The 21,104-nt window shown below is 39.1% G+C and overlaps 1 protein-coding gene across 9 annotated transcripts in view; it reads right to left on the bottom strand.

Moving 5' to 3' along the window:
* The window catches only part of LOC136873746 (PC4 and SFRS1-interacting protein), a 334,787-nt gene that overhangs the window by 206,086 nt on the left and 107,597 nt on the right, over positions 1–21,104 (bottom strand). For all 9 annotated transcript variants that reach the window (XR_010860165.2, XR_010860166.2, XM_067146927.2 and 6 more), the window contains exon 6: positions 4,412–4,640. Coding sequence is in view for 7 of the 9 variants with exons in the window: in XM_067146927.2 (XP_067003028.2) it covers positions 4,412–4,640 (229 nt within the window). In the remaining 2 variants the exon portion in view is untranslated. The remainder of the gene's footprint in view (positions 1–4,411; positions 4,641–21,104) is intronic.

Below are 21,104 nucleotides of genomic sequence, written 5' to 3'. Positions count from 1 at the left end.
TCATCTAGCTTGTTTCTTTAGTGTAATGTTTATTCGCGGTTGGAGCCACTAAATTTTCTTCTTTTTCGTGTGTCCTTATGTGCGTCTTGTAACTTAGAATTTTGTAGTGTAGCAAATTTCAGTTTTAAAGTGTTTTTATATCGCGGGCCCGCATATCGGTTGCAACCAATTTTTTAATAATATCATTTTCTGTATGTAAGGTAATGAGTTATTAATGAATTTTCAAACCTTAATTTCGGCGGAAGCCTATGTTAATGGGAGCTTCATTTTTCCTTAATTTCTACTTTATTTTAAAATACTGTTTTCCTCGTCTAGCTTGATTGCATTTTTAAATTTCAGAAAAAGAATTTTATATATTTTTTATTGTTCTTATTTTATACCATTTTCAAATTACATTTGCTTAGTAAATTTTCTTCATTTCAAATTTATCTGGTGTGTCATTTAGTAGCTAGCAGTATTTACCTGGCAACCTGTCAAAGTTATGTAAGATCCTGGTTTTTTTATTCTCGCTTTGCCTTCCACGCTTCATATTTTATGCTACTGTCTTTCGGTAAGTATTGTGCTTGTTTTCTTCTTGATGTTTGTGCTTTTCTTTTGAATGTTTGGTTTACTAATTGGTAAGGTTGCACCAACAACAGATCATTTATATTCGAATCGCGAATTTACTCATTCAAACATTTCAAGTCTCCTAAGGGAATCAAAATCTTCATTGGTGTCACTGCATGAGTCTTCACCAGCACTTTGTATCTTAAGATCTGCAACTATATGTCCGGCTACATGGCTAAATGGTTAGCATGCTATTCTTTGGTCACAGGGGTCCTGGTTCGAATTCCGGCAGGGCCGGGAATTTTAACCATAATTGGTTAATTTCGCTGGCATGAGGGCTGGGTGTATGCATTGTCTTCATCATCATTTCAATCTCATCACGACGCGCAGGTCGCCTACAGACGTCAAATAAAAAGACCTGCATCTGGCGAGCCAAACTTGTCCTCAGACACTTCCGGCACTAAAAGCCATACGCCATTTCATTACCAACTATATATTCATTATAACTTTCACAATCTAGAATCTATTAAAGTCAATATCAACAAAAGCTTGCTCAATTTTGTGAATGCCAAGTGGTCTAGGCTCATTCAGTGCAGCAAATTCTTTTTTTTGCTACCGTGTTCACACCAGCAGACATAGATATTTCATCGCTGCTAGAGAACCAAAGCACAGCAACATTACATGGAAAAACTGGAACCATTTTTGATCTTCCTCAAACTTGACTTAGCATTGATAAGGTCAAGTAGTAACAATACAACACTTTATCTTGCTATGGACCACAGACCTGTTCCATCACAATCAAACTGAGACTGAGAAGAACTAATGGTGCAGAGCAGGAAATAGTATTAGCAAAGTGGGGAAACGGCAATACTGTTATATGTAAAATTCTAGATATCAGTACTTGCCATGTCCGGCGGGGTAGGATCCACTTACAGCTTGTCAACGAGTCTACCTAGTGATAATCAGTTCAGTTTATCTTCCTGAACACGGCACAAATGTATGACTAATGTACAAGTTGCTATTATATAAAATGCCATATTTTTAATAATGACCAAATTATGTTAAAATGCTTTCATGGGAGGAAAAAAAATAACAGAGCTGGCTAAGAGGAAATGGTTCTAAAATGCAATATGCTCAACTACATGAAGCCTATTTGACACCGTCCTCGCTAATTTTACAGCTATCGAAATGTGGTTCTATTTACTCCATTTCATTTATATTTGAAAAGTAAATTTGGAATTTTCAAGAAAGAGATTTTCAATGGCCAATGGCCGAGAAGTAGCATGTAGAAGAATGTGATGGGTACAACTAAAATTTCTTCATCAAAACTGGTTGGTTGCATTGTCCCCTATGAATATATTGTAATGAGAGAGCAGTCTAGGATAATCCAGTTTTGTTCTGGATACAGTAGAACCTCGATCATTCGAAATCGGTTAATTCAAAATCCCGCCTAATTCGAAGCAGCTCCCGGTCCTGGAAACATGAGGTACGGTTTTCCATGTTATTAAACCGTTTAATTCGAAATATTATAATTCGTAATTCGAAGAAAAGTGTCGGTCTCCATTACCGAAATTGAGACTTTTAATTCACAACTGTCTCAACATTTAAAAAAGTTAATACTTTTCAGAATAATTTAAATTCAAAATGAATCCAGGTCATGATAGAATGCGTCTTTCAGAACCTGCCGGGGTAGTTTTCCGTACATTCACTAACTTCGGTGCGTCTGCAATATGCTTCATAATTGCTAACTTCGATTAAAATAATAATTCATTTGTATTCAGCGTTTTATGGAACGCCACAATATCACATAGCAGGCAGTGAGCGGAGAAGTAGAATTCGCGAACACTGGCGATGCTGACAGTTGGCGAAAAAGCGTGCACATAATCAGTTCATACGCTCCGAACAAATTGTAAATGCCAATGAAACTGATTTTTTTTTAAAATGCCAAGCCCAAATGGACTTGGTTTTAAAGGAGACAGTGCCAGCCAGGATATCGTACAAGGGTGGGGGTCATTGTACTGTGTTGCAATGCACATGGAAGCGAGATACTTTCTTTCCTCGTCATAGCAAAGTTCGACAAGCTATGATGTTTTAAGGGCGTCGGGCACTTCCGTGCTAATACAAGGCATCTAAAAAAATGCAAACAATACAGTAAACCAAAAAATAAACCATTTGCACAACGGAGCCAGCATAATTTGTCCTAGTCTTTGAATCGTTTGTGTTTTTCTTTCGTTGTGTAAGGTTATGTTTGCCAGTGATTTATCCAAGTGAATTATTAGAATAATGTAAATGCAACTTGTTGGATACTTTTTGGAAATAGCTTTTTAAGGCATATGAAAGTTTTAAACTGTGAATCAAGGTGATTGCATGCATGAATGGGTCTTAGGAATACTTTGTGACGTGGCAATTACGAGAAGAATTTTGAGAGAAGAACCATAGTGGGAAATCGTACAAGGATAGAATCACTGTACTGTGTTATAAACTTGTAATGCACACTGAAGCGAGAGACTTTCTCCCCTCGTCATAGAAAAGTTCGATAAGCCACGATGTCTTGAGGACATCGGGTACGTACTTCCATGCAAGTACAGGACATCTAAAATGTATACAGTACAGTAATTCAATGAATAAATGACTTGCACAGGGGAGTCAGCATAGATTTCTTCTCGTCTTTGAATCATGCTTTTTTTTCTTTCGTTGCGTGAGGTTATGTTTGTCAATGAGTTGTCCAAGTGCATTATTTGAATACTGTAAATGCACCTGGTTGGAAAAAAAAAAAAAAAAAAAAAAAAAAAAAAAAAAAAAAAGGAGGAGGTTTAAACTGTGTATCAAGGTTAAATGCATGCAGTAACAGGTCTTAAGAATATTTTGTGACGCGGCAAGGGTTGGCACATCTCAACTACGGATAGGTGGTTAATTCAAAATCACATAATTCAAAGTCTGATTTTTGCGCCCCAATGGCTTTGAATTAACGAGGTTTCACTGTATATACATTCAATAGCAATCCATCAGTGTTTTCCTATGTCCACTAGTCTAGGATTTCTAGACAATGCTGCTTGTTTTAGACACAGTTTTATTTTCTGGCACTGTTTTAGACTAAGATACATTCCATATGACATTATCTGCAAACATTCCCATTTTGGTTCTGGTATTCTCACAACGGTCACTGATTCGTGCACTGAACAGTGTGGTGTGTTAGAAAATGGCTCAAAGACAAAGTAGCAGTAATCCCCCAATGCCAAGTTAAGTCTCTTAATTTTTTAATAGGTTGCATGCTTTGACCCACACTGTGCTTGTAAATGCAGCCTTAATCATAAACATTCGGAAAAAACTATCAAAGAAAAAAACTTCACTTCGGCAAACTATCATTATGGCACTCTATGAAGAAGCAGAAATTGCCTTTGTCCTGCGTTTTGTGTTTGTTTTGTCTCCTTTTTCTACTCCCTCTTCTCACACTGACCTTTCATCATTATATTCATCCTATTATGTATTCCTTTTCATGTTCTATCTCTCTATATGCTATTTGTTTCATGTCGCACCGACACAGATAGGTCTTTGGCGACGATGGGATAGGAAAGGCCTAGGAAGTGGAAGGAAGCGGCCGTGGCCTTAATTAAGGTACAGCCTCGGTATTACACACTCTCTATATGATTTGAATACCATTTTTAAATCAACCATTAGTACACTAGACAAATTCTTAAAACCCATTCGGGCAAAAGCCCTTCAAAACTACTTGCATTTCAGCTAAGAGTGGACTCGGCAACAATAGCTAAAATAATATCACAATAACATATTTAATAACCATCTGGGATGAAGTTACAAATGTTTTGTAAGTGTGGTTGAAAGCTAAACAAGTTCATGTACTTACCAGCAGTCTCTGGAGGACTAGCATCAAATGAATCTTCATCAGCAAACTTCTTAGGTTTTATCTTCCGGCCTGAACGACTGACCACCACTTCAGCCTTGTTCGGTGATGTTGGTCCACTGTCTGATGGGCGTGGTTCTCCCCCACTCTTACGAGACGGCATATTGACTCGTTTTCGCTTCCCTTCCCCACCCTGTGTTACTGGTGTTGCAGACTTGTTGGAGTTCTTCTGCTGCAAGAACAAAATACATGCTGAAAGTTTTCACAAAACCGTACTTACATAATATATGATCGATTGAAATAAAAAAAAAAATTACAAATGTAGTAATCAATATCATTAACCAAAAATACTTCAACTGGGGTACATAAAGATGTTGATGATTGTGCAACCCTTGTCCCGTTTCTCTACAGGGTTGGGTAAACTGGGGTACGTAAAGATATTTCAGATAAATCAATCTCATATTCATTTAATGAAATATAATAAATAATTACAATCAGATTTAAGGGATATCTATAAAAGATCCGTATGATACGCAATTTTTTATTTGGGCAGCTTATTTCAGGATTTTTATCTACGAAGAACCAAGTCATCAATAGGTAAACCAAAAACATCTGGCCTTACTAACAAAGAGGGGGAAAGGAAGGTCACTTATTCAATACCAGTTAGCTGGAGCTTCCTTCCCCCCCCTTTGTTAGTGATCATTAGTCAATACAGGGCACAATGAAATTTATCACATATGACATTTGGCCTTGCTTAAGTATTATTATTTACCATTACAACCTAATGTGAACAATTGAAAATAAATAGTAATGTTACTGGTTTTACGTCCCATTAACTGTTGTACTCTGATGGTTTGGAGATGCCAAGGTTCCAGAATTTTGTTCTGCAAGAGTTCTTACATTTGCCAGTAAATCTACTGATGCAAGCCTGATGTATTTACAAAACCCTTCAAATACCACTGGACTGAGCTGGGAGCAAACTTGCCAACTAGAGCTCGGAAGGCCAGTGCTCTACCGCCTGAGCTACACAACCCATTAATCAAAAATAATTTTGTCAAGGTGAAATTAGTGCACTAAAATAGCATTTTTACTAAAGCCTGCAGATACAGCAGTATTCTGTTAATCAAGAGAACTAGTACCAGAAACAGATGCTGCTTCTCCAAGCTAAACAATCTCTTGATTGCTGCAACCAGGTTCCTTTCTGGCTTTGAATAATCACAATACAGCAAGTTCTCTTTCTCACAGTTTTCTAGGATCACAAGGCTTTAACATGTGAAAACAACAAAATATGTGCATCACACGAAAGGAAAAAACACAAAACGTGAAATTAAAAATATAACACCAACACAAAATGACATGAATACAAATCTTCAATGACACTAAACATACAACTGAATTAATTACGTTATTAACAAAAGACTAATGACATACACATAGTGCACAGCACACTGACATTAGCTGGCCATACACGGAAAGGAAATGTGACAGACGAGGCCTTTTGTGACGCATTCCAACAGGCTAGGACTACTCGTTAGAGAGCGAGATCAGTTCGAAGCGTTATCTGCTACAGGCGAGATCTGTTGTCCGCGCCTCAACGGAAGGACCTTGCCTCACAAATCAAGCCTCTTGTAAGGAAAGCATGGAGTGGACAAAGGCACTGCTAGAGAAATTTATTAATATGTGCAAAGAGCGGCCTTTCCTCCTTCAGCTTAGAAGCTATAATATCTACAGTAAATACGCTTTCAACTAGACTGTTCACCAGTAATAGCTACGCAAAACAAGTCATTATGTATGTGATGTGTATGTTTGGTACTCAGCCCGAAGGCTGGTTTGATCCTCCACAGCTATGCTAACAGCTATCATAGATGACCTAGGTATCACTGAAGAAGCGTACTAAGGAAATGAGGAGTGAGGTAGTTTCCCGTTGCTTTTCTTGCCGATCCAGAAGTTGCTCGCATATCACTCTGCCAAGCCCACCGAAATGCATGCACCAGCTGTCCCTATGAGTGATTTCATACCATTCATAACAGGGACTGGCTGCATAAGGAATGGTATTACTAGCATCGCTCATACCTCAGTCACTTTCATATTGTCAAAGCCAAGGATGAGACTGAGACAGATCAAATATTTAACATAATAACGAAAAAAATCCATACATGCTTACCTAACAGCATATCATGATCGCTGTGGTCCATTCGCAAATAATTCTTGTATTCGTCCGGTGTTGTATCAGACTCATGTGACTAAAGCTGTCTCGCTCTCCTATCCATGATTTCATCCATTTCTGTTTGCATGATTTAACATGTAGAGAAATGCACATTCCAACAGCCGCAACATCATTTTTTTTCCCTCTGGACACTGTTTGCTTCGATGTCCATCGCACAGTTCTAAGTACGGCCGGCAAGGATTTCAAATTAGTTTGAAAGGCCAGCAGATGAGGCTTGGCCTCCATAGAACAAAGGAATCATTCCAATTAACGGGAGGGTCTGGAATGTTGACAGATTATGTTGCACAACACGACAGGCTTGATGTCACAGTTGATGGCGAGCAGCAGGCCGGGTCTCTGAAGGTCACGCCTGGCAAGCAGTCTGTCGGATCTGGCCCCAAAGCGAGGCCTGTGAAAAAATCTTTCCGTGTATGGCCAGCTATTATCAACAAGGAACAATGATCACAAGGCCAGGTTTAATAGGACCTGACAAAAACTTACAAGATTCAACTTCACAACAATCATTCGGTTTCGTTTTGACACTGTTCATCACAGCTGCTATTTTAAGCGCGCCAGAAACCAAAGGGCAAAGTTATGGCATTCTGAAACATCTTGGGGTTTCAATTTGTGAACAGTATGAAGTTTGTAGGGATACCAGTGTAAAATGCGCTGCAAAATCTTGCGAACGGTTGACCAAGGTAGCGACAATTCACGTGACACAGTTCAAGCACTGGTTACAGAATTGGAAGAGTGTACTGCATGGTCTGCTACAGCTATAGCAACTTCCTCAACAACATCCATGGGGATGGGCCACCGTCCTCTCCCTGGTGTGACAGCGACACCGAATTCACCTGTTTCCTCGAATTTCTTAACCATTTACTTCAGCTCATTACTTGTCATGGGACCTCTTCCCAGCTGCTTCTGTCGGCAAAATTCCCGCAATGCAGCATTACTACTGCTGCCATTCTGATAAAACAACTTCACTAGTAGTAGTGCATGGTTTCTCTTCCTAACAGGCATTACATTTCACACGGAAAAGTTCAAGTTTCTTACGTTACAACGAAGATTCACTTCACAAAAGGAATCAACATCCATCACCAAGCAACAACTAAGGAACTGACACAACGCAATTCTACCGCAAGAACATTTTGACGTCAGAGTTTCAGAATACTGCATGCTCTGACCGCTTACAGTACCATATTTTTGCCTGGTGGCAAATATTGGAACTAATAATTTTTGTGGCATAATATGTGAGCACATTGCTTAGTTAGCATATCTAGGAAATTTCAGACTCCTATGATCATTACAGCCCGTGCTGGGGTACTGTGCAGAATACCATAACTTAAATTGTGGACACCTGGTACATTCTCTCTATCAAAAAGGCAATAAAGCAGATGTAAGTACAGACAAAACTCTTACTTCAAATATATAGATGAAGCTAGTGGCCATTGGTCTAGTTGGCAGAAATAGAATGTTAGTCACATTTCCAAGATTGGTGCATGAGAAAGGGGCTGAATACCTGTCAAACAGCTGGAACCATCTCCACATCAATGCCTTTCACTCAATCTTGAAATACTGTGGTGGTGGGACAAGACAGTATTTAGTATATTGAGTTTACCTGTGGTGGGAGAGCATCAATTTTTCAGTACCATCCACCATTAATGGAGTAGAGCAGTGGCTCATCCCCAATTCCAATTATAAAAATTTTCTCCTTTGAAAGTTATCTCGAGGGGTTAATCAGTTTGTCATAATTAATATCTATATAGAGGGGTCCAAAAAAATAAATATATGCACACATTTCTGAAGCAGTTATCCATGCAAGTTTTTTAAATTCAAATCGAATTATGGCGGCAAAGTAAGCTACAGTCGCTACACTATCATGTGGCTATCAGGAGAGCGAACAAAATGGTGCAGGCTCGCTTAACACGTTCCGTGCGGTTCGGGTCACCATGTGCCCCGAAACATGTTACTCTTCTCCGTCGGTGCGAACTTCCCAGAATTGCGAAGTAAGTAACTACGTCCTAGTTACGAATTTACGTTAACTAATGGCAACCTAGTGTTCCAATTGAAGTAAAGGATCGAGGCATACTGCTAGTTTTGATCGGCCCACCGGTGACCCGAAGGAAGTTTTTTTCATCTTCCATTCATATCGCTTCGGGTCACCCTGAGTCCCGATTGTTGTCTGACCTATATTTTTACGCGGGAATCGCTTAGCGCGGTTACGGTGAATGAAGCCTAGAGTGTTGCTTCCCGCAGATGGTAGATTGTTGTTTAAGGAGTAACCCTTCTGATATCTGCTTTCTACATTGCCTATAGAGGTTACTGGAGTAGCTATTGATATATTTGTTATCTTCCGAATATAATATTTACAAGCAATTTCACGTCCTTTTTAGGTATGGAGCTTTCACATTCTGACACACCGGTGGCACGGAAAAGAAAGAGGGTTAGGACAGCACTGGGGTAGGCTTATATCACGTTCCGTGCGGTTCGGGCCACCATGTGCCCCGAAATATGTTACTCTTATCCGTCGGTGCGAACTTCTCAGAATTGCGAAGTGAGTAACTACGTCCTAGTTACGAATTTCCGTTAACTAATCGACAACATATTGTTCCAATGGAAGTAAAGGATCGAGGCATACTGCTAGTTCTGATCGGCCCACCGGTGACCCAATTATTTCCGGGGTCATTTCTGTTTCACACAATTGTTGAATCGGAACACTGTGGCACAGGTAAATACGCTGCAATGTCTCCTCAACAATAACGCACACAACAAGTGCACATGCATGGTTTAGGATGTCATACTAGGGAGTAAACAAAGTCAAATTCGTCAGGTCATCGGTGACCCGAACCGATAATATCTAAAGGCAGCATCGGGTCACCGGTGGGCCGATACGACGTAACATTAAGTCATCGAAAATCACTGCCGCAGGGAACGTGTTAATGGAAGAGCTTAAGTAGAAGACAAGTGTGAAGTGCAATGACGATGACACAAGTTTGGGAGAGAGCCATCACCACGCTCGCTAACTGGATGCATTCGTTTCAGTTTTCTAGAAGCAGTTGGCAGACCTTATCGATTTTTCCTTACTGTTCCACAAGCATGTGCTTTTGGGAGTGTAGGGTCTCAAATAGCTCTGAGCTTGTGTAATAATTGTCAATATATAGAGTATGTATGGCCCATATTCAAATACGGATTCAACATTGTCATAACTACTGTTGAAGAAAACGCAAGGCTGCAATCAATAGTTCTATAGTAAATTTTGACATGGAACTTTAGTTACGAGCTTGAGATGGTAGTTGTATATATTGTAAATAATATTGTATTCATCATACGCTAAATAAATAAGTAACTCCAGTATACAAGATCATATCTAAGATATACCCGGTAGCACAGTCACATAACACAAATAATTTCAGGCCAAATCTGTTCCGTTTTGAAGGTATGTATTGTTTGAAAGACAACCGGCCCTTGAACAAAACAAGACTTTCATCAATACAGACATCTTGAAATGGATGGAAAAGAGATGGGAAAGTCTGTTTTTTATGTTCCTTAACAGGCCTAAGTTTGTACAGTCGATCACCTTGAAGTGAAGAAACTGTAGGATTGCTTTGTAGCGGTTATAAGACATCAACTGGGAAAAGATGGGTGTGTGAATAAGAGGATCTGTAGACCATAACTCATCTATTTTATGCTTGTTTACATGGCCCATAAGCAAACAGATACATTTCATCAACCGTGACATCATTCCATTTCTGTGCTTGGGCTTGGTGTGAAATGCTGGTCTTCCTATTCATAAATTGTGAATGATATAAATTAGTTTCTGCAGCTATTTTCTGCACTAATGTCACTGGGAACACTTTTTTGAAAATGTCAGTTTCTGAAGAATGTTTCGTCAGTGAAACATCCTGAATTCCTGTCATCAAAGTTAAAAGCAGTTGGCATGAATTGGTCAGTTATAGTCTCGTCTTCCCAAACTCTGTGATTACTAGGCGCTTTATTTACCTTCGTTTGCTTCGGACGTGGCGGCTGTAAGACCTCATCCTCACTTTCATTTAAGTCTTCACCACTTGAATTATTTCCAGATATAGCTCCTACATCGTCTTTGTCACTGTCTTCAAATATTGAACAATCACTTTCATCATTCATAAGAATTTCATGAACTGTATCGTCGCTTGTAACCAAGTCAGCTCGACTTGGCGCAGCCATTTTCAACTGTTTGCAATTGACTTGCTAAAGCTGACGACATCCGCTTAAAAACATTTCATTTCCAGCGCTCCCCGTGGTGATAACAATAACCTAAAGACTTCAGAAATAGCCAACAGATATCGGGAGCTATCAGTTTTTCAATCGTTGTCCAAAGACATACAGTTACGAAGATATATCACTTTAAAATCCGACGCGCAATATATTGCACCGTAACCACAGCGGCACTTACCGCTACACGCAATATATTGCGCCGTGACCTTCAAGGGGTTCAAACAGCATGGCTTATCGAATTTTCCTATGACGAGGGGAGGAGTCTCTCACTATCCTTGTAGTACGATTTCCCGCTATGGCACTTCTCTTGTAATATTCAGAAATGCAAAACCTTCCCACATTTTAAAGTATTCTAAGACCCATTAATGCATGCTGTCGCCTTGATTCACAGTATAAACCCTTCAAATGCCATGAAAAAAAAAAAAAAAAAAAAAAAAACCTATTTCCGAAATGTATCCAACAAGGTGCATTTACATTATTCAACTGCACTTGGATAAATCACTGTAAAACATAAGCTCACGCAATGAAGGAAAAAAACCTTGATTCAAAGACAAGGGAAAATTATGCTGGTTCCCCTGTGCCAAGTGCTTTATTGTTTGGATTACTGTACTCTTTAAATTTTTAGATGCCTTGAACTTGCACGGAAAGCGCCTGACGCCCTTAAAACATCATGATCATGGCTTTTCGAACTTCCCTATGATGAGAGGAGGAAGTCTCTCGCTTCCGTCTGCGTTGCAACACATAACACAGTACAGTGACCCCACCCTTGTACGATTTTCTGGCCTGGCACTTCTCTCCTTTAAAATCATAAGCCCGTTTGGGCTCGGCATTAAAAAATAAGAAAACAATGCAGTTACATTGGCACTGACAATACTGTTCGGAGCGTACGAACTGATTATATGAGCCATGCTTTTTTTGCCAACTGTCAGCATCACCAGCGTTCGTGGATTCTGCTTCTCCGCACACTGCCTGCTATGTGATATTGTGGCGTTACTTAAAATGCTCAATACAAATAGTATATACAAAAGAATTACAATTTCACTCGAACTTAGCAAATATGAAGCACACTGTAGACACATCAATGTGAGTGACAGTACGGAAAGCTACCCCTGCACGTTCCGGAAGACGCGTTCTATCATGACGCAGAGAAATTTTGAATTTTATTACTTTGTAAAATACTATTTTTAAAAAATGTAAGTGCAGTCTTGAATTAAAAGTCTGAATTTCGGTAATGGAACTGACATTGTTCTTTGAATTATGAATTATCCGTATTTCGAATTAAACAATTTAAATAACATGCAAAACCGTACCCCATGTTTCCAGATATGACAGCTTCTTCGAATTAGGTGGGATTTTGAATTAACCGATTATGAATTATCGAGGCTCTACTGTACATGTCCGGAATCAATTATTCTTTGTAGTAACATACATAACTCACATAAGATGAACATTAACATATAATACGTTTATAAGGCTATAAAATAAAAATAGACCAGTGCTTGAAAAGATAAAACGTGAGAAAATGAAATTAAATCATTTCTACTCACTATCTAGAAGAACTCGCACTCCTGATAGATTCAATTTCTCCTAAGTAGGAAAAAAGTCCTACAAAGGGAATACTGTACACCACTAATTTCTAAGTCCCTATCAGCACTGTCATTGTCTGTTGAAGTTTCACTCTCGCTCGACCCTAACGGGATACAGTAGAAGTCCGCTAAAGCGAGTACGGCATATAACGACAACCCCGCTATAACGACAGTTTGTGTCTGTCCCTTCAAAATTCCTATATTAAACCGTGTATTATCCTTCAGTTACAGAAAGAGTCCTATCATTCACGCATGCATTATTATGAGCGATTAAGCGTGCACGATTTTCTCTGTTACGATATTTATGCATCCCAGCGATTATGTTGGATGCGATCGATCACCTTCAGTATCGTTTCCTCGTTATGTCCACTAGCGAGCTCTCTCGTTGACATTCGAAGGCAATGTCGGAGTCAATTAGTAATATCCATTGACTGATGTTCCGTTAAAAAAATTAGAAATGAAAGAGAACATGTTTTCGTAATGAATACGTAAATAAAATAACATGTCCGATAACAGTTGTTAACTTGTTATAAATAAAGGCTGAATAAACGATCACTTAATGCTAAATACTGCAATTAAGTAAGAACTGGATATGCGTCAAGAAATGGCAAAGTGCATCATTGATTTCAGAGGTTAGTTTATATTTTCTCGCGTCTGATAACATTATTACGAAAGGCTATTATCATGCAAATTAATATTGAGAAGGTTATCATATCTCTACTGGAGCTTGAACTATGTTTTCATCATACATATTGTACGGTCATGTTAGGTTAGGTGACGCTGTTTGAATAAGAAAACCAAAATGTTTGCTACAAAATGTGACCTATCAATTAGGTAAGGTATACTTTTCTCACCATGCCATTAAATGAACATGACGCCAACCTCGTGACATTCAGAAGGCGATGTTGGAGTTACTAATACACGCCTACTGCTGTTCCGTAAAACAAAATCAAAATGAGAATGGAGAACATGTTTTCATACTAAGTGCGTAAATAATGTGGTCGATAGCAGTTGTTATTGTTAAAAATAAAGGCTAAAGTAAATGATTGCATAATTTTAATACTGAAATTAAGTAAGAATGAGATACACCTCAAGATATGGCAGAGCGCATCATTGATTTCAAAGGTTTGATTCTATTTTCTCCTATCTGGTTAAATTTTGGAAAGACTATTCCCAAGTAAATATTAGCCTGAATGTTATATGTTATCACTTCTCTAATGGTGCTTGAATATGTTTTCATGGTATATAGCCTATACGGTTAAGTTTAGTTGGCGCTATTTGAATAAGAAATAGGAAGCATTTGTCGCATCTTGCTATGTGCACTTGTGCACTCTCTCGTCGACATATGAAGGCGATGTCAGAGACGATTAGTAATACCTGTGAACTACTGTTCCGTAAAGAAAATTAGAAATGAAAGAAGAACACAGGTTTTTGCATACCTGCCAACTTTTGAAAAAGGCTATCAGTAAAACTCACGTGCGACAAACTATCTAACGGTTCTCGACATACCCAGGCTTGAAATTAATAATTCTTTTGGGCTACAAAATACAATAATTCATGCTTTAAACAGGATATGAAAAATGAAATCATAACTGCTTACATCATAGGCCAATGGTTTGTAGATGAACATAACAATCAAGAGGAAATCCATGTTAAACAGCAGCAGGTGTGGTGAATATTAGTTTGGATAAATTAAGCAGATATGCGATAACTGAAAAGGCTTTACACAATAAAACTTGTTTAACGTAACACAGGCAAGGAATAATATAATACACACTGCAAATCACACGCTAGTTCGACTTTAAAGTCTTAGTTGTGGCCTTTTTAGCTTCTTGCAAAAAAAGTCTTGAGAAGATGTTTTGTCATAATGAGGACCAGAACTCCTGGTCTTCAAAATAGAAATGGACTCGAGAGATTCATTGGGCATTGATGATCTGAACTCTGTTCTATTTCTCTACACAAGGCTGAAAACATGTTCACATTCTGCATTGCTATGGGGTATGGTGAGAATAGAGAGCATTACTTTAAAAATTTGGTTATGTTGGAGTCAATTAGTAATACCCATCAACTGCTGTTCTCTAAAGAAAATTTGAAATGAAAGAGAACATTTTTTTGGGTAATAAATGTGTAAATACGTGGCTGATAGCAGTTGTTAATTTGTTAAAAATAAAGGCTGAAAAACGATCGCTTAATTTTAATGTTACATACTGAAATTAAGTAAGAATGTGATACACTTCAAGATATGGCAGAGTACATCAATGATTTTGGAGGATTGTATATGTTTTCTTGCATGTAGTAAAATTTCTATCTAAAATTTTGGAAAGGCCATTCCTGTGTAAATTTTTGGCGAGGAGGTTACCTTTCTCTACATGAGCTTGAAATATGTTTTCATGATACATATACGGTTAGGTTAGGTGACACCGTTAAAACAAGAAAACTGAAATGTTTGCCACAAAAGCCCCTGAAGTGATACCACAGTCTAATCTACACAGTTTTGCATGCGATTCTAGATGTTCACACATTGATATTTTTCATCCGATGTGACTACAGTACTCCAAGCGGCGAGGTAGAGGAAACGCTCTGCGTTCACTACAGCTGTACTGCTTAAAATGCGGTCAACATATTACGGAAACGTGTGGTGCTATAAATTGCTCCAATAACCCGAAGAATTCTCTGGGATTATCTTTCTTTAGATTTCCTTAAGATCCAGAGAGGTAAGCCTAAGCAACATTGTCAGCACGTAAAAGAACTACCGTGGGACAAAATTATGGCACCTCAAGTCTCAGAAAACCATAAATGTTGTTAGTGAAACAAAACACAAATAACATTATTATTATTTTGCATATTATAAAGACAAACACGACAACCACCACCATAGCCAGTTAGTTTGCTACTGTGAAGGCATAACAATACTTCGTCAGCAATGCTTGGCTGTTGATACACTTTGTAATACACATAATGATTGTTATGGGCTTAAGAGGCGGCCGGAGCTGGAACGGCCGGCCACCAGCTCAGTAGTTGTTGTAACATGGGTCAAAAGTTTGTAAGAGTTTTTATAAGGAAACGGAACATGGTAAAATTATTTTGTTTTTATAGCGCACGGTAGTCTGTGATACACTTTTCATTAGTGCAAAAACATTTCAAAAAGAAATGCAAATATAGTTATAAAATGGTAATTAAAATAACGAATCTCCATATGAAATTGAGCTCTGAACCGTGGTTTTCCTAAACTTGTTTTAAGTCAAGATGGTGTTCAAATTGGAAGCAAACTATACCGTAGCGAAGTTTATATTTTTCTCTAAGGAGCTACTTTAATATACTTCAAAATTAGGGTTTCTTTATATATTTAATCGTGATTTTAATAAAGCTCTGCTTATTGACTTACGAGTGTCGGCCGAATTCTAGTGCTGGTAGTTCAGCCAGTTTTCGTCAGATGCCGCAGCGCCTTGTCCTTGAAGAGGGATGATGACAGATTAGCTCTTAACCACGCAGGGATGTGGTGAGCGAGATCTTCAGCTGCTATCAGTCGCTTCCTCACCCTTACTTCATAACAAGCGGCAGTGGACACACTGACAATACTTTGTTACTCGCTAGTTGTGGTATGACCTTTCAATAGCACGTTATATTTTGTCGTGTTTTATTATGCCGTATCTTTTTACCGAGTGCAATGGAATGGCAAAATGCTTGATTTGTAATAAGACATTAAACTTTATTAAAAATGTTAACACTAGGCGAGCTGGCCGTGCAGTTAGAGGTGCGCGGCTGTGAGCTTGCATCCCGGAAATAGTGGGTTCGAATCCCACTGTCGTCAGCCCTGAAGATGGTTTTACGTGGTTTCCCATTTTCACACCAGGCAAATGCTGGGGCTGTACCTTAATTAAGGCCGCGGCCGCTTCTTCCAACTCATAGGCCTTTCCTATCCCATCGTCGCCATAAGACATATCTGTGTCGGTGCGACGTAAAACCACTAGCAAAAAAAAATAACATTCATCGACATTATTCTTTAAAACACGCCGAAGAATATGACAAATATGTTGGTGAAGAACACCATGAAATTGCGAATGAACTTAGAACAGCTGCCTTATCTGAGGTAGGTGTTATCCGACTTTATTGAATTGGCTTTGTTATATTAGTGACGCAATGATGTTTACTATTCAAACTAAAACAATTAACTTATTTTTATTGGTAATTGTAGGTCGGAGGTGAATCGTCCGTTCGAATAAGCTACAACATATCTCACTAAAAGAATGGCTAAATGGCGTAACGTTACAGAAAGAGATGTAGTAATGGTTGAGAATCCGCATACTGAATAGTAGTTGCTACTAATGTTTCTGTATTATCTCTGTGTGTATACATTCATAAAACTATTTTAAGGTTTAGTAGAATAAGAATAAATTGCTATAAATATATGTTGTTCCTCTTTCAGTTATAGCCTATTACAATATGGGCAGTGGCGGTTCTAGGTACTTAAAACCCGAGCTCGATAGCTGCAGTCGCTAAAGTGCGGCCAGTATCCAGTATTCGGGAGATAACAGGTTCGAACCCCACTGTCGGCAGCCCTGAAGATGGTTTTCCGTGGTTTCCCATTTTTACACCAAGCAAATGCTGGGGCTGTACCTTAATTGAATCGATTATTTCAGAAACAAGTCAAGCGCCAAATCTGTCATTTTTGGGAAAATGAAAGAAACTGTCTAGCATCAGACAATATGTTACGGTAAGCAGGCCCCGATTTACAAATGGGCGGACTGGGCATTTGCCCAGGGCGCCAGTTTTTGAGGGCCGGCGGCTGGCGGATCGAGTAATTATGGCCTGCGTGAATTACGTCTTAAATTCATTACACTCAAATTACTTTTACATTCCACAAATTATTCCAATTATTTTATTAGACTGTATAAAACACCTTAAGCTATTCTAACTTTAAAACCTGAATTTAATCTATATATTTAAATTTTATGAAGAAAACGTGTCGTATTTCTAAAATTATTTACTTACCTACAAATTATCAAACTGAACCAACGGCTTTTTAAATAACAATAAAAACAGCCTCATTCTTATTTGGCTGTTATCTTTATTTGGCTTGATAACTTTAATTATGAGAATTAACTGTATTTGCATAATGTGCTGATTAAAAACGCATAATCTTGAAAACTGTAATATTTAATTATTTTTTAGAACGAGCAGAGGGGCGGGCGGCTAAATATTGTTTGCCCAGGGCGCTAACTACTTGAAATCGGGGCCTGACGGTAGGGGTTTTAATATTTTAGTTTGAAAGTATTATATCTCTTAATAATTTCTATCTGTTGTTGTTGTTTGAGTCATCAGTCCATAGACTGGTTTGATGCAGCTCTCCAAGCCACCCTATCCTGTGCTAATCTTTTCATTTCTACGTAACTATTGCATCCTACATCTGCTCTAATCTGCCTGTCATATTCATACCTTGGTCTACCCCTACCGTTCTTACCACCTACACTTCCTTCACAAACCAACTGAACAAGTCCTGGTTGTCTTAAGATGTGTCCTATCATTCTATCTCTTCTTCTCGTCAAATTTAGCCAAATCGATCTCCTCTCGCCAATTCGATTCAGTATCTCTTCATTCGTGATTCGATCTATCCATCTCACCTTCAGCATTCTTCTGTAACACCACATTTCAAAAGTTTCTATTCTCTTTCTTTCTGAGCTAGTTATCGTCCATGTTTAACTTCCATACAATGCCACGCTCCACACGAAAGTCTTCAAAAACATCTTTCTAATTCCGATATCAATGTTTGAAGTGAGCAAATTTATTTTCTTAAGAAAGCTCTTCCTTGCTTGTGCTAGTCTGCATTTTATGTCCTCCTTACTTCTGCCATCGTTAGTTATTTTACTACCCAAGTAACAATATTCATCTACTTCCTTTAAGACTTCGTTTCCTAATCTAATATTCCCTACATCACCTGCCTTCGTTCGACTGCACTTCATTACTTTTGCTTTGGACTTATTTATTTTCATCTATTACTCCTTACCCAAGACTTCATCCATACCATTCAGCAACTTCTCGAGATCTTCTGCAGTCTCAGATAAAATAACAATATCATCGGCAAATCTCAAGGTTTTGATTTCCTCTCCTTGGACTGTGATTCCCTTTCCAAATTTCTCTTTGATTTCTTCTATTGCCTGTTCTATGTAAACATTGAAAAGGAGAGGGGACAAACTGCAGCCTTGCCTCACTCCTTTCTGGATTGCTGCTTCTTTCTCAAAGCCCTCGATTCTTATCACTGCAGACTGATTTTTATACAGATTGTAGATAATTCTTCGTTCTCGGTATCTGATCCCTATCATCTTCAGAATCATAAATAGCTTGGTCCAATGAACATTATCGAATGCCTTTTCTAGATCTACAAATGCCATATACGTGGGCTTGTCCTTCTTGATTCGATCCTCTAAGATCAGACGCAAAGTCAGGATTGCTTCACGTGTTCCTACATTTCTTCTGAAGCCAAATTGATCTTCTCCTAACTCAGCTTCAACTTGTTTTTCCATTCTTCTGTAAATAATACGTGTTAAAATTTTGCAGGCATGAGATACTAAACTAATGGTGCGGTAGTTTTCACACCTGTCAGCACCGGCTTTCTTGGGAATAGGTATAACAACATTCTGCCGAAAATCGGATGGGACTTCTCCTGTCTCATACATCTTGCACACTAAATGAAATAACCTTGCCATGCTGGTTTCTCCTAAGGCAGTCAGTAATTCAGAGGGAATATCATCAATTCCAGGTGCCTTGTTCCTATTTAGGTCACTCACAGCTCTGTCAAACTCTGACCTCAAAATTGGGTCTTCCATTTCATCAGCATCAACAGCCTCTTCATGTTCCAGAACGAAATTATTTACATCTTTACCTTGATACAACTGTTGGATATGCTCCTGCCATCTTTCTGCTTTGTCTTCTTTCCCTAGAAGTGGCTTTCCATCTGAGCTCTTAATATTCATGCACCTAGATTTCCTTTCTCCAAAGGTGTTCTTGATTTTCCTGTATGCAGCATCTACCTTCCCCAGGACCATACAGCCTTCGACATCCTTGCACTTCTCCTTCAGCCATTCTTCCTTAGCTACCTTGCACTTTCTATCCACTTGATTTTTTAATCGCCTGTATTCTTTTCTGCCCTCTTCATTTCTAGCATTCTTGTATTTTCGTCGTTCATCAATCAGGTCTAGTATCTCCTGAGTCATCCACTGATAGTTGATCTTTTCTTCCTTCCTAACATTTCTTCAGCAGCCCTACTGACTTCATTTTTCATGACTCTCCACTCTTCCTCTATTGTGTTTCCTTCAGCCTTTTCATTTAGTCCTTGTGCAACATGTTCCTTGAAACAATCCCTCACACTCTTTTCTTTCAACTTGTCTAGATCCCATCTTTTTGCATTCTTTCCTTTCTTCAATTTCTTCAATTTCAGATGGCATTTCATGACCAACAAGTTGTGGTCAGAGTCCACGTCTGCTCCTGGGAAAGTTTTGCAATCCAACACCTGGTTTCTGAATCTCTGCCTAATCATAATGAAGTCTATTTGATACCTTCCAGTGTCTCCAGGTCTCCTCCACGTATGCAGCCGTCGTTTGTGGTGTTTGAACCAAGTATTGGCAAGGACTAAATTATGATCAGTGCAGAATTCAACCAGCCGACTTCCTCTTTCGTTCCTTTGTCATCATCATCATCATCTGTTTACCCTCCAGGGTCGGCTTTTCCCTCGGACACAGCGAGGGATCCCACCTCTACCGCCTCAAGGGCAGTGTCCTGGAGCTTCAGACTATTGGTCGGGGATACAACCGGGGAGAATGACCAGTACCTCACCCAGGCGGCCTCACCTGCTATGCTGAACAGGGGCCTTTTGGAGGGATGGGAAGATTGAAAGGGATAGACAGGGAAGGGGGAAGGAAGCGGCCGTGGCCTTATGTGAGGTACCATCCTGGCATTCGCCTGGAGGGGAAGTGGGAAACCACGGAAAACCACTTCCAGGATGGCTGAGGTGGGAATCGAACCCACCTCTACTCATTTGACCTCCCGAGGCTGAGTGGACCCCGTTCCAGCCCTCGTACCACTTTTCAAATTTCGTGGCAGAGCCGGGAATCGAACCCGGGCCTCCGGGGGTGGCAGCTAATCACGCTAACCACTACACCACAGTCGTTCCTTTGTCCCAATCCAAATTCTCCTACTGTACTACCTTCTCTTCCTTGGCCTACCACTGCATTCCAGTCTCCCATCACAATTAGATTCTCATCACCTTTTACATATTGTATTAAATCTTCTATCTCCTCATATATTCTTTCAATTTCTTCATCATCCGCTGAACTAGTAGGCATATAGACCTGCACTATTGTGGTGGGCATTGGTTTGGTTTCTATCTTGACGACAATAATTCTTTCACTATGTTGGTCGTAGTAGCTTACCCGCTGCCCTATTTTCTTATTCATTATTAAACCAACTCCTGCATTTCCCCTGTTTGATTTCGTGTTGATAATTCGGTAGTCGCCTGACCAAAAATCCTGTTCTTCCTGCCAACGTACTTCACTTATACCAACTACATCTAACTTTAGCCTATCCATCTCCCTTTTCAGATTCTCTAACCTACCACAACGATTCAAACTTCTACTAAGGAAAAATATGTTGTGCT

This window comes from Anabrus simplex, chromosome 5, assembly GCF_040414725.1.
Source record: "Anabrus simplex isolate iqAnaSimp1 chromosome 5, ASM4041472v1, whole genome shotgun sequence".
NCBI lineage: Eukaryota > Metazoa > Arthropoda > Insecta > Orthoptera > Tettigoniidae > Anabrus > Anabrus simplex.
Note: the sequence above shows the minus strand (reverse complement) of the source record. Positions and strands in the feature narration are given on the sequence as shown.